The sequence below is a fragment of the Danio rerio genome, chromosome 10 (assembly GCF_052040795.2).
Source record: "Danio rerio strain M-AB ecotype USA chromosome 10, GRCz13ab, whole genome shotgun sequence".
Lineage (NCBI taxonomy): Eukaryota > Metazoa > Chordata > Actinopteri > Cypriniformes > Danionidae > Danio > Danio rerio.
The window spans coordinates 44,838,539-44,853,925 of record NC_141030.1 but is presented as its reverse complement, the minus strand read 5'-3'; the positions used below and the strand labels follow the sequence as shown (position 1 = coordinate 44,853,925).

General features: G+C 35.3%; 1 protein-coding gene across 2 annotated transcripts in view; it reads left to right on the top strand.

The window, feature by feature from the left end:
- npffr1l1 (neuropeptide FF receptor 1 like 1) overlaps window positions 1–15,387 on the top strand; it is a 40,798-nt gene that overhangs the window by 21,353 nt on the left and 4,058 nt on the right. The window contains exons 3-5 of one of the 2 annotated variants that reach the window (XM_087269565.1): window positions 2,992–3,208; window positions 6,465–6,757; window positions 9,638–9,737. In XM_087269565.1, the coding sequence (XP_087125691.1) occupies window positions 6,472–6,757; window positions 9,638–9,737 (386 nt within the window). In that variant the 5' untranslated portion in view covers window positions 2,992–3,208; window positions 6,465–6,471. Of the gene's footprint in view, window positions 1–2,991; window positions 3,209–6,464; window positions 6,758–9,637; window positions 9,738–15,387 lie in introns of those variants that run through there. The other variant, NM_001171696.1, reaches the window with a different exon arrangement.

Genomic DNA, 15,387 nt, shown 5'->3' with positions numbered 1-15,387 from the left:
TTGGTGACCCCTGCTTTAGACCACTTTTATTCCCAAATATTCAATTCAATTCAGCTTTATTTGTATAGCGCTTTTACAGTGTAGATTGTATCAAAGCAGCTTCACATAAAAGATCATAGTAAATGTAAACAGTGTCGTTCAGTTTTCAGAGTTTAAGTTCAGTTTAGTTCAGTTCAGTGTGGTTTAATAATCAATACTGAGAATCCAAACACTGAAGAGCAAATCCATCAATGCACAACTCTACAGATCCCGAACTATGCAAGCCAGTGGCGACAGCGGCGAGGAAAAAACTTCACCGATTGGCGAAAGTGAAGAAAAAAAAAACCTTCAGAGAAACCAGGCTCAGATGGGCACGACCCTTTCTCAAATCCGGGACCAGGCCATATCCTGAGCTGCTGCTGCGCTGATGATCATGGGAAGTGGAGAACATGAGACTGATTCCAGCGACGCTCCAGGGACATACGAGTCTTCGCTGAGGCCATCTTCCAGCCCACCACGGTGACTGAAGCTCTGCACAAGACTTTTGGCCAGCGGAGAAATTAAAATGGTCGTGCCCAACTGAGTCTGGTTCCCTCAAGGTTTTTTTTCTTCACTCCCATCAGGTGAAGTTTTTTTACCCTCTCCGCTGTCGCCACTGCCTCGCATGGTTCAGGATAGGTAGAGCTACACATCGATGAATTTGCTCTTCAGTGTTTGAACTCTCAATAATGATTAAATCACACTGAACTGAGCTAAACTGAACTGAACTTAAACACTAAAAACTGAACTACACTGTTCCAGTTACTATGACCATTTATGTGAAGCTGCTTTGACACAATCTACATTGTTAAAGCGCTATACAAATAAAGCTGAATTTAATTTAATTTGGCCAAACGTCTTGTGCAGAGCTGCACAACAGAAAGAACATTTTATTTATTTAAATGACCTTTCCCCCCACCTAACTTTTTGTTTCATGGATGTTAATGCTTTATCATGGAACGGTTAATGCCATTTAACAACTCTTATTAAAAGTTAATTGCCATTAAAGACTGTTATTAAAAGCACATATTAAAAAGTTCAGCAGCAACACTTTTTATTTCCAAGAATTTACACAGTAAAAAAAAAAAAAATCTGTTGAGCAAGAAATAATTTACTTAGAAATAGAGCTGTACAGAAAATGTACTGTTAGCTTATTACTAGGCTTTTGTATAGTATTATACCAACATACACCAACCCAGACAATATATAATTTCAAACTATTAAAATGTCAATAAAAGTCCTTTTTTTAACTTTATTTATAGAAGTTTTTGTGAAAACACAACATCAAATAGTGTAAATCATGTATATATGTTAACAAACTTATCTCGGTGTAATTACCTGATACTAACTAGAACATGCACTAAAACACTAGCAAGCAATACAGCATTTATACAGCACCATCAAAATAAATTTTTTTTTAAAAAAATTCAGCCAGACTGATGGAATAAGAAACAAAATAGAATGACATGTAAAAAGGAAATGGAGGGAAGGAAAAAAAAAATTACCAGAAAAAAATGATTACAGAAACATTATTAAACTGTCCATCTAAGGAAGGGGCCCAATATTTTGTCATACAACTTCTGTTTGCCAAATCTAGATAAACGTAACCTTTCCAACTTGAGGGCAGAAACCATTTCAGCTAACCATTTAAAAACATTTGGAGATGTCGTGGATTTCCACTCCATCAGAATCACTCTCTTGGCCAGCACCATGCCAAACATAAGGGAGAGTTGTTGATTTTTACAAATAGCATCCACTAAATCATTGTGAGGGTGATGTGGTGGCGCAGTAGGTAGTGTTGTCGCCTCACAGCAAGAAAGTCGCTGGTTTGATCCTCGACTGGGTCAGTTGGTGTTTCTGTGTGAAGTTTGCATGTTCTCCCTGCGTTCGCATGGGTTTCTTCCCGGTGATCTGGTTTCCCCCAGTCCAAAGACATGCGGTACAGGAGAATTGGGTAAGCTAAATTGTCCGTAGTATGTGTGAATGAGTGTGTATGGGTGTTTCCCAGTAATGAGTTGCAGCTGAAAGGGCATCCGCTGCATAAAACATATGCTGGATAAGTTGGCGGTTCATTCCGCTGTGGCGACCCCAGATTAACAAAGGGACTAGGCCGAAAAGAAAATGAATGATTGAATAAATTATTGTGAATTGATTGGTGCCACTGACAAAGCTGATTCACTCCCCCTCCCCAATCCTCGTTGACAACCCGCACACTCCTTCAATAGACAGCAATGGCAAATTAATATTTACCTTAAGGTACATCATCAATAGAAGAAGCTGCATTACTAATATTGTGGCTAAAAAGGGAATATGGATAAACTATATTAATAGAGTCTTTATAGTGATTGTGTGTGTGTGTGTGTTTGTTCATTTGTTTGTCTTATTAATTCTTTTGTCCTTATTAATTTTAGACATGGCATATATTGTATGCTGTACAATAAAAGTATGTGAAAATAACTGAAACTTCATTTATATGAAAAGGGTTTTTAAATTAAATATTGATTATTTCACTTTATTATATTGAATTACAATTTATAGATTTTTTAGGAATAAATTGCAATATTTCAAGAGTATGTAATTAATTAAAAGCACGTTATTTCATTTACCAGAAACAAAAATATAACATTACACTGAGTTAATTTTGTGTGTGTGTGTGTGTGTGTGTGTGTGTGTGTGTGTGTGTGCGTGCGTGCGTGCGTGCCACCCCAAGATTTGGTGTTGCCTCTTCTGGCCACCAAGAAAATTTTCTGAGGGCGCCACTAACCATTTGATCTAAATGACTTTGTACATACCATTTAAGTTAAGTTTACTGAGTTTACTCTTTTCAAATGAGTATACTTAACTTATCTTTCAGTAAATTTTGAGTTAACTACACTTATTTTGTTTGATAAAGTCGACTGTTGTTTTTCACAGTGTGGAAATGTACAGATATTTTACAGAGTAGCCGAACTATACTGATAAGTGATTCAATAGGCAATGTTACGTCACGGGTGGTGAAAACTCCACTGACGTCAGGCTCCGTTGACGTTCATCTCTGACAGGCGCATCACTAGTGGAATCTGGTCGCGTGCACGGTTCGACTTCATTGTGCTTTACTACGGAGCCAAAGCGACAGTTGCGCATTGCAGCCAAAGCAAGAACAGCAGAGCGCGCTCCTCATCCGAGTGGATATATTACACGGAAGCAACAGGTGAGCATCGTATATTCTCTTTTTGACTGCTGTTAGAGATGTCTTTCAGGTGATGTTATCTGCCCCCGGTTGTGCTGTTTGATGGATTCGATGCACTTTATAAATACTGACATGATTATGCACTGTTGTAGAGCTTATTTGATTAAAGTTTATACTATGAATATTCATCGATTGCATGCACGACTGTATGAAACATTGATTTGTGTTGTGTAGATATTAATTCTTAAACTAATGGATAATTAATGGTAAATTAATAATAAAAAGTGCTTCTCATTCCACCAGTTGAATCCAGCATTTTAATTCAAACTGTTAGAATGATTTGACTAAACAATAATTGATTCAAAATTTTACCGATAATTATCAGCTAATCTGATTAAAATGTATGCTTTGGATATTTTTGGATTGCATGAAGGCTGTATAGAGCATTGAGTCTTGATTTGTGCTGTGTTGATATTCAGTCCAAAACTAATGAATAATTAATGGTAATTTAATATAAATCTCTGCTTCTCATTCCACCAGTATAGATCATGACATTTTCATAATAATTCATACTGCTAGAATGATTTGACTAAACAATAATTGATTAAATATTTTCCCGAAATTATTAGTAAAACTGACTAAAGTTTATGCTTTGAATATTTTTGAATTGCATGCAGGGCTGAAGCTCTGCATAAAGTCCTAAACTATAGTCTCTGCTTCTCATTTCAACAGTTGAACCCATCACATTTTCAATAATAAATCATATGTTATAATTATTTGACTAAATATTAATTAATTAATTAAATTTGTATTTTACTGAAATAATAGCTTAAGTTATACTTTGAATAATCCTCGATTGCATGCAGGACTGTATAAAACATTAAGACTTGATTTGTGCTGTGTTGATATGAAATCCTAAACTAATTAATAATTAATGGTAAATTAATATAAATCTTTGCTTCTCATCTCACCAGTTAAAACCAGTGCATTTTCATCAATGGGTCAAACAATTCTTACTGTTAGAATAATTTGACTAAAGAATAAATGATTAAATATTTTACTGAAATGATTATAGAGCTTATCTGATCAATGCATACTTTGAATATTTATCCATTGCATGCAGGACTGTATAAAATATTGATTACGGATTTGGGTTGTTGATATTAAATCCTAAACTATTGAATAATTCATTGATATGATCATTCGTTTTAAATTAATATAAATCTCTGCTTCTCATTCCACCAGTTGAAACCATCACATTTCAATAAATCAACAAATCAAACAGCTCATGTTATTAAAGTTTGACTAAAGAACAATTAATTAAATATTTTACTGAAAAAATTAGTTTAAGCTTATAGTTTTAATATTCCTCTATTGCGTGCAGGACTGTATAAAACATTGATTCATGATTTGTGTTGTGTTGATATTGAATCCTATAGACTAATGAATGAATAATTAATGGTATTAATATAAATCTCCACTCTTTATTCCACCAGTTAAAACCAGTGCATTTTCATCAGTAGGTCAAACAGTTCTTACTGTTAGAATTATTTGACTAAAGAATAATTGATTGAATATTTTAATCAATAAATCAACTATTGACTAAAGAAGAATTGATTAAATATTGTCATTAATAAATTATTATCAAATCAACTATTGACTAAAGAATGATTGATTAAATATTTTCATCAATAAATCAGCTATTGATTAAGGACTTTTCATTCATTTATAAAAAAAAAATCATCATTAAATCACTTATCAAATAAACTATTTGACTAAAGAATAAATGATTAAATATTTTCCTGAAATGATTATAGTGGAGCTAATCTGATTTAAGTTTATGCTTTGAATATTCCTCGATCGCATGCACAACGATTTGTGTTGTGTTGATATTAAATCCTAAGGTATTGAATAACTCATGAATATAATTACTAAATATTAAATTAAATTAAATCTCTGCTTTTCATTCCACCACTTGAAATTTTATCAACTATTAAATCAACTATTTGACCAAAGAATAATTGATTAATTATTCTAGCACTAAATCAATTATTAAATCAACTATTCGACTAAAGAATGTTTGATTAAATATTTAATCAATAAATTAATTAATAAATCAACTATTTGACTAAAGAATGATTGATTAAATATTTTATTAATAAATCAATTATTAAACCAACTATTTGACTAAAGAATAATTGATTAAATATTTTGTCAATAAATCAACTATTGACTAAAGCAGGGGTCACCAATCTCGGTCCTGGAGGGCCGGTGTCCCTGCAGGGTTTAGCTCCAACTTGCTTCATCAGACCTGAATGGGTGTTTCAAGTATACCTTGTCAAACCTTGATTAGCTTGTTCAGGTGTGTTTGATTAGGGTTGGAGCTAAAATCTGCAGGACACCGGCCCTCCAGGAACAAGTTTGGTGACCCCTGGACTAAAGTATAATTGATTAAATATTTTATCGATAAATGCTATATACAATCAACTATTTGACTAAAGAATAATTGATTAAATATTTTATCAATAAATGCTATATCCAATCACCTATTTGACTAAAAATAATTGATTAAATATTTTTATCAATAATCAAATCAACAATTTGACAAAAGAATAATTGATTAAATATTTTTATCAATAAATTCTTTATCAAAACTATATGAGTAAATAATAATTGATCAACTATTTTCATCAATAAATCAACTATTTGACTAAAGAATAATTGATTAAATCTTTTATCAAAAAATCAATTATTAAATCAACTATTCGTCTAAAGAATGTTTGATTAAATATTTAATCAATAAATTAATTAAAAAATTAACTATATGACTAAGTAATAATTGGTAAAAAAAATTGTAATCAATAAATCAACTATATGACTAAAGAAAAATTTATAAAAAATATCAATAAATCATTTATAAACTATTTGACTAAAGAATAATTGATTAAATATTTTCAGCAATAAACCCATTATTCAATCAACTATCTGACTAAAGAAAAATTGATTAAATATGTCTTTGTGGTGCGGTGTAGGCATTTGAATGAATCGTATAGTCAATAAACTGTGAGGGATTTAATTTACATATTATTTGTTTAAGCAATCCCTGATCAAATCAAATATGTTCATCAATAAATCAATTAACATATCAACTATTTGTAACTCTTTGTCGTGTGGTGGAGTGAATCAGATTGTCAGTCATCATAAATATATTGTGAGATTTTGAATTTTCATATCTATCCATTGAGCAATGCTTGTTCAAATCATTTTTATTTTCAAGATCCGAGATGGACACAATGACCCTCAACCACTCTGCTGCCAACCTGAGCTGGCAAAACTGCACACTGTTGCCGTATTACATCCACTCGGCGGGGATGGCGGTCAGCTACATCCTCTCGTATCTGCTGGTGTTGCTGCTGTGTGTGGTGGGCAACGGGCTGGTCTGTCTGGTGGTCATCAGGAACAGAAACATGCGCTCCGTCACTAATCTCTTCATCCTCAACCTGGCCGTCAGCGACCTGCTGGTGGGCATTTTCTGCGTGCCCACCACACTGATTGACAGCCTCATCTCAGGTCAGTGCTTCATCATTGTCATCATCAGTACTGTAAATATCATTGCCATCTTCATTTTTATATTCATCACTATCAACATTGTGATCATAGCTGTGCTTTATACTAGGCAAAAATTAATTGTGATTAATTATATCCAAAATAAAAGTCACATCATATATGAGTGTTTATTACACAGTATATACACTCGCCGGCCACTTTATTAGGTACACCTTACTAGTACCAGGTTGGACCCACTTTTGCCTTCAGAACTACTTTACTCCTTAAAGCTGACAGGAGTGGCACCCGATGTGGTCTTCTGCTGCTGTAGCCCATCCGCCTCAAGGTTGGGTGTAATGTGTGTTCAGAGATGCACTTCTGCAGAGCTCAGTTGTAAAGAGTGGTTATTTGAGTTCTTGTTGCCTTTCTATCAGCTGGAACCAGTCTGGCCATTCTCCTCTGACCTCTAGCATCAACAAGGCATTTGCGCCCAAAGAACTGCCACTCTCTGGAGTCTGGATTTTTTTTTCTTTTTCTGACCATTCTCTGTAAACCCTGGAAATGGTTGTGCATGAAAATCCCAGCATATCAGCAGTTTCTGAAATCGGTTTGAACTGCAGCAGATCGTCTCGACCATGTCTACATGCCTAAATCTATTGAGTTGCTGCCAAGTAAATTTGCATTAACGAGCAGTTGGACTGGTGTACCTAATAAAGTGGCCGGTTAGTGTATTACATAGAAACAAAGTTATACAAAACAATTTTGTTACATAGAAATTTTAATTTATATATCATCTGTATCATATAGACACATATTTTATATCTAAATATAAATAATACAAATAATATAATATATAATAACAATAATAATAATATATACACAGCACACACTTTTAAATTATATCAAAACAGATATAGCACTAGTTTTTTTTCCCATATTGAATATTACAAAAGACAGTTATGAGGGGCATTACAATCTTTGACTGGAAGCAAAGACACAAAGATGAAGGTATAAAGACTGACAAATGAACCGGAATATAAAGTAGGGGGCAGGGCTTTCTTTTTGCGTATCATTCCCCCATAGCACACCAACGATAAGAGAGGTGTGGCTAAGAACTTTTGTGGCTAAAGTGTCGAACTGACATCATTAGAGAAGGACCGCCCACTCCAAACACGGAAGCAAATGCTCAGACTTTGATTGAAGATTACAGAAACAAACATTTTTTTAGTCAATTAATAATTGACATAGATTAATTGTTCCTCTAAAGAATAGCAATGTGCGCTAACAATTTAAACATTGTAAATGTTGACTTCACACAAACTTAAGGCATCATATATTATATATTAATATATATTTGGTCGGCGATGCAGTGGCAAAGTAGGTAGTGCTGTTGCCTCACAGCAAGAACGTTACTGGTTCGAGCCTCGGCTGGGTCAGTTGGCGTTTCTGTGTGGAGTTTGCATGTTCTCCCTGCGTTCCTGTGGGTGTCCAAAGACATGCGGTACAGGTGAATTAGCTAGGCTAAATTGTCCGTAGTGTATGAGTGTGAATGAGCATGCGTGGGTGTTTCCCAGAGATGGGTTGCGGCTGGAAGGGCATCCGCTTTGTAAAAACGTGCTGGATAAATTGGCGGTTCATTCCGCTGTGGTGACCCCGGATTAATAAAGGGACTAAGCCGAAAAGAAAATGAATGAATGATAAATATGGTCTACTACTACTTGTGTTGCTACCACCACCATTAAAATCCCGCATCTACTGTACCACCTGCACAGAATCAACAGCATAACCATATAACATGTGTTGCCAGATTGTATCAAAAAATGCTTTCATATTTAAATATTTCATCAATTGTGTGAGGTGATGAGCTTCATAGAAGATATGGCAACTTGACAAACATAGACAATGAGGGATTTGTCATGGATGGATGGATGGAAGGATAGATAGATACTGTAGGTTTTTAATTAACCTTTATTTTTTACATTAAAGATGCTCAAGTTCATTGATTTGGTTAAATTTAAAACAGCACAATTTATGTTTAAAGCTAGGAATAAATTACTTACAACATGCAAACAAAAGGTTTTGGAAAAAAGACAAGGAGGATATAATCTGAGAGAAGAAATACATTTTAGGAGGTTGTAAACAAGGACAACTTTAAAAAGTTTGTGTCTGTCTGTATGTGGTGTTTTCCCAGAGATGGGTTGCGGCTGGAAGGGCATCCGCTGCGTAAAAGTTTGCTGGATAAGTTGGCGGTTCATTCCGCTGTGGCGACCCCGGATTAATAAAGGGACTAAACCAACAAGAAAATGAATGAATGAATTTCTGTGATGTGAAATTATGGAACAGTCTAGATCAGACTCTCAACAAATGTCAGGATATTAATCAATTTAAAAAGTTGTATAAATATTTATTATTAAAGGAATATAATCATGAAGGTGATTGAAAAAGGATAAAATGAGAAAGCTATGATGAAATTTCAATTAATGGCTGTTTGCCATTTAAGTAATAGAGGAAGGAAGTATGTGGTAATAGGGTGGGAAAATAATTAGCTTGTGCTTCATCCCACTCCATTTTGATGACCATGTTGAAATGTAATTTTTTGTCAATGATATTTTATATATGATATTTTTGTTCTAAAATAAGTATAATAATGTTTATTGTTACACTTAATGATATAATAGTTTACATAATCTGTAAATCATGCTAAAAATATACAAAAGTCATTTTTTTTTGCTCAGAAAACATCAAATTAAACGGGACACATTCTGAAAAAAAATTCGTAGCAGATCTCTGTTGAAAGGTTTTTATCTTTTTAGGACCTGAAATAATTTTATAACACTCAATATAAAAGTGTATTATATTCAAATGACTGTACTGCAATTATATTTCAGCTTGATTTCTCCACAGGTTGGCCTTTTAGCCAGATCACCTGCACTATGAGTAACCTGGTTCAGGGCATGTCCGTGTCTGCTTCTGTCTTCACCCTGGTTGCCATAGCAGTAGACAGGTAATCACCACTAATTATAATAATCAAACATTACGTATAAGATGGAGTGCTTGATATAGTAGTGTTGTGCAAATGGGCAATACATTCTAAAACGGTAGGGATCTCTAAGAGTGTTTTTGCTGTACAGCAGGGGTGTCAAACTCAGATGCTGGAGGGCCGCAGCTCTACACAGTTTAGTTTCAACCCTGCTTCAACACACTTACCTGTGGGTTTCAAACAAGACTTGAAGATTTGATTTAAAATCTGAAGACTTTAGATTTGGTTAAATCTTAACTGTGTAGAGCTGCAGCCCTCCAGGAACTGGATTTGACACCTGTGCCTTAGGAAGCATTCTTGGTTCCCCTATTAAGTTATGAAATGCACAGTTCTTAAAGGGATAGTTCACCTAAAAAATGAAAATGCTGCTGTCATTTACTCATCCTTCACCTGGTCCAAACCTGATGTAGTTTCTTCCGTTGAACACAAAAGAAGATATTTTGAAAAATGTTGGAAACATCTAACCATTGACTACCATAGTTTTTTTTTCACACAATTCATGTGGCTCAAATCCGGCCCACAATAGACACTTAGATCTGGCCCACATACAGCATGGAATGATGGCACTTGGGCAGTCCGCTCCTGTTGGCCAGATCTGGGCCACAATTAAGCCAAAGCAATATCACATATCAGCCAGAATTTTACCAAACGAACCAGAGCTGACCCTATTCTAGGCCACAGGTTGCTTTTATTCTGGCCCAGATTCGGCCCACATTTGCCATATCTTCTCTCGGCAACTATAGGCTCAAATCCACATTAGCCATACCTTACTGTGCCAAATATTCACCAAGTGGCCTACTTATGTTTTAAGATAACTGAACGAACCAGAGCTGACCCTATTCTGGGCCACAGGTTGCTTTTATACTGGCCCAGATTCGGCCCACATTTTCCATATCTTCTCTGGGCCACTATAGGCTAACGGCTGCATTAGCCAGAGTTTACTGTGCCAAATATTTGCCAAAAGTGGCCCACAAAACTAAACGCTTCACTAGCGGGAAAACAGTCAAACAGAGCATCTGCATCTTTACTTTCTCTTTACCTTTACTCTTTACTTTACTCCTTTACTTTCATGGAGTAAGAAAACGGTGTTGTACGCACTCCACCGAAGACATTCATCAGCCTACATATTTAATTTAGTTTGTTAAGCGGAAAGAAGTGCTTTAAAACGGTTTCTAAATTCAGTTCTAATATCCAGCAAACGAATAAATGAACAATAATAACAAAGTGCGGTCAAAAAGCTGAGTTACATCAAACACACGTCCTATTCTTATGCCCCATATGGTCCAAAACTCGACAGGTGGACAAATCTAAACTAGTTTTTATTCAAACTAATTTAAATGTGCATATAATAAATAATATAACTATGAATAATAATATTATTACTCTAATGCAAATTGTCATGATTGAACTGAAAAAAGTAGTGATGGGTCGTTCATGACATATTTGTCGTGCAGTCAACATTTGGGTTAGTTGTAGACGTGTTTGGAAGCAATTCGTAACATTTTATTATTTTGGCAAATTAAACCAAATGAACGAAATGACTCGAAAAAAGATTCGTTCATCTTGATGAACGAGACTCAAAGATCCGAGTCAGTAAAATGATCTGAACTTTCCATCACTAGAAAAAAGGCCCCCGAGATGAAGAAGGCATGTAGTCTTTATATTTATGTAGAAAATAATCATTTTTGTAACATTTTAATTCTTTTTTTTTATCTGTAAGGATATTTGTGTATCGCTGAATATTCTGTGTGTAAGCAATGTGTAAGTGTTTGGACCTGCATAGGCACATAACTACATGCGCTGCTCTGGACTTTGAAGCAGCTTTTAGTTAGTCAATGGCGCAATCCATTTCAGTTCATCAAAATAACAATGCACTTTAACACACCTCCATTCTAGACCGGCATGTATCCACATATGTGGCACAAATGGATTTGCTATTGAAAACAACATGGCGCAAAACATGGAAATTAGGGTTGCGCCGGTCTGAAAATAGCAACAAATTGCACCAAACACATCTTGGACTTTATTGCACTGAGTGTATAACATGGCCTATAATGGCACATATAACATGGCCCAGAATATCAATCAAAGTGTTTCTGCAGACTGTTTTTATTTAAGTGTGGTTATAAAAAAAACTGAATTAATTAATTAATTAATTAAAAACAAAATTAAATAAAAATAATAATAAAAAAAGAATAATAAAAAAAGAAAAAAATAAATTCATCAATTTATTCATTCATTATTCATTAATTCATTTATTTATTCATTTTCTTGTCGGCTCAGTCCCTTTATTAATCCAGGGTCACCACAGTGGAATGAACCGCCAAATTATCCAGTAAGTTGTTACGCAGCGGATGCCCATCCACACACACACTCATACACTACGGACAAGTTAGCCTACCCAATTCACCTGTACCGCATGTCTTTGGACTGTGGGGGAAACCAGAGCACCCGGAGGAAACTCACGCAAAGACAGGGAGAACATGCAAACTCCACACAGAAACCCCAACTAAACCGAGGTTTAAACCAGCGACCTTCTTGCTGTGAGGCGACAGCACTACCTACTGCGCCACTCGCCCAGAATAAATTCATGTTTAACTATATATGCTGGCTATGTTCGCACACAGTTGACACACAACTGCATATAAACCCCCTTATAAAAGTGATTTTGCATAATATGTGCCCTTTAATAATGCAGCAGTGGTATTGTACACTAATTAATTTTAATTTCACATAGTAATGGCTAGACATTTGTGTCTGTCATGCCAATATCTGTCTTTTTATTACGTTATTTGCATGAGAATCAGGTGCGAAAGAAGCAGCATCAAGGATGACACATCTGAACATCACCCACGCTGTGAAAGTTTACCGAGAAAAAAAGCCGTCTTCTAGGACTTGCATTGATTTGTTGTGAGGTTCAAGCACCTGCTGATGTTCTGAAGCTGATTTTGAAGATGTGTGAAGATTCGTAACAGTGTGTGATCTGATCAAACAGCCAGAGCTGTGCATTCAATTTACAAAGCTACGAGGGCCACATGCACTGTCACTCATTTCTGACGGCTCTATATTTCGAACGTCACTCTTGATTTATATTCAGCGTGAAAGCCTTTTGCTCTTTATTAATTGTAGTTATTTATTTATTTTTACATGTCTGAAATAAAGTTGAAAGTCTATAGGATGTATATCTTAGATTGCCAATATAGGCATGTCATGTAGGAGGCAGAATGTCTGTGTTTTGAATATAAAGCCAAGGGGGATTTTTAAATTTGATCAATTTAGGAAGGATGGCATGGTGGCTCAATGGTTATCACCGTCGCCTCATAGTAAGAAGGTCGTTAGTTCGAGCCCCGGCTGGGTCATTTGGCATTTCTGTGCCGTGTTGGCGTGGGTTTTCTCCGGATGCTCCGGTTTCCCCCACAAGTCCAAAGAGATGCCGTACAGGTGAATTGGTTAGGCTAAATTGTCCGTAGTGTATGAGTGTGAATGAGTGTGTATGGATGTCTCCCAGTGATGGGTTGCAGCTGGAAGAGCATTCGCTGCAGAAAACATATGCTGGATAAATTGGCGGTTCATTCTGCTGTGGCGACCCCGGATCAATAAAGGGACTAAGCTGAAAAGAAAATGAATGAATAAATGAAATTAGGCGTAGTGTATGAGTGTGAATGCAAGAGTGTATGGGTGGTTCTAAGTGTTGGGTTGCAGCTGAAAGGGCATCCGCTGTGTAAAACATATGCTGGATAAGTTGGCGATTCATTCTGCTGTGGTGACCCCAGATTAATAACGGGACTAAGCTGAAAAGAAAATGAATGAATGTATGAATGAAACTGGGAGTAGTGCATGAGTGTGAATGCAAGAGTGTATGGGTGGTTCTAAGTGTTGGGTTGCGGCTGGAAGTGCACCTACTGCGTAAAACATATGCTGGGTAAGTTGGCGATTCATTCTGCTGTGGTGACTCCAGATTAATAAAGGGACTAAGCTTAAAATAAAATAAATGAATGGATTTTTTACATGTCGAAAGTCTCATGTATTTCTCAGAATACTCAAAGATTGCAAATAGACATGTCATGAATAGACAACTCCATATAAACATAGTGAAAAACTGATGAGGGATTTTTATATTTGATTGATTTAGACAAGTTCAGAAATAAATAGCAAATATAGGGTTAGTTGTTTCTGAACGTTTGTGACTCCAAAGACTAAATTAACTACCTCCAGAATAAAGATAAAAAAATAATAATTATAAAAATGCCCATGAGATTTAATTTTTAATACTTTAATGACATTAAAATGGCATTTTTCTGTTTTCAACTTTTTTATTATTATTATTATTACTGTTATTATGATTATTACTGTTACTATTATTACTACCACTATTATTATTATTAGTAGTAGTAGTAGTATTATAATTATTATTGGTATTATTAACATTATTACTATATTAATATTACTATTATTATTACCATTATTATTATTGCTATTATTATTACTATTATTATTATTATAACTGTTATTATTGTTGATTTTTTATGTTGGTTCTCTGTTTTTTATTTTATTTTTAAGTGATATAATGTTTTGTTTAATCTTATTTTAAACATATTTAAGTGATCTTGAGGACCCTTTGGAAGTTTGCTGAGGCCCCCTAGTGGGCACAATCAACCTAGCTGAACACCAGTATTTCTTGGCATATTTATTCATTCTTCTTTTTGGCTTAGTCTCTTTATTAATCAAGGGTTGCCACAGTGGAATGATCCTCCAACTATTCCAGCATTTGTTTTTATGCAGCGGATGCCCTTTCAGCTCAGTACTGGGAAACAACCATACACACTCACATTCACACACACTCATGCACTACAGCTAATTTAGCTTATTCAGCTCCCCTATAGCGCATGTGTTTGGACTGTGGGGAAAACCGGAGCACCGGGAGGAAACCCATGCCAACACGGGGAGAACATGCAAACTCCACATAGAAATGCCAACTGGTCCCGAACCAGCGACCTTCTTGCTGTGAGGCAATCGCGATACCCTCTGTGCCCCTGTGACACCTTTTTTGCATATTACAAATGCTATTTATTTATTTACTAACATTATTTGAATAAACTGCAAAGCACTATTTGAGCCTATATGAATCGGGATGATCTAACATTTATGACTCTCTCTCTCTCTCTCTCTGGATCATCACAGTCTCTGTTTTGTTCTGATTGGCCTGTTTTTCACCTGGATTTACATAAGAATGAGGAAACAATAAAGCTTGAGGCTCACAGAATGGCATTTCCATGAACTGAACCCTTATTATTCAGCTCTACCCAGATTTTCAATATACGGCACCTTTAAAAAAAAAAAAAACAGCATTTTAAAGGGCACCTATTATGCAAAAATCACTTTCATAAGGGGTTTAAACACAGTTGTGTCAGCAGTGTGTAAATATAGCCAGGCTGTAAAAATAAAAATGAATTAATTCTGCAGAAACACTTTCATTGAAATTCTCCAAAAAAAAAAAAAAAAAAAAAAAAAACGCCACCCACTAGTGACCATCTCTCCCTCATTTGCATAAACAGCCCCGAGTGAGAAGCAGCCATCCGCTATTATAGTTTTGGCCTGCTGAAGATAATGTCAG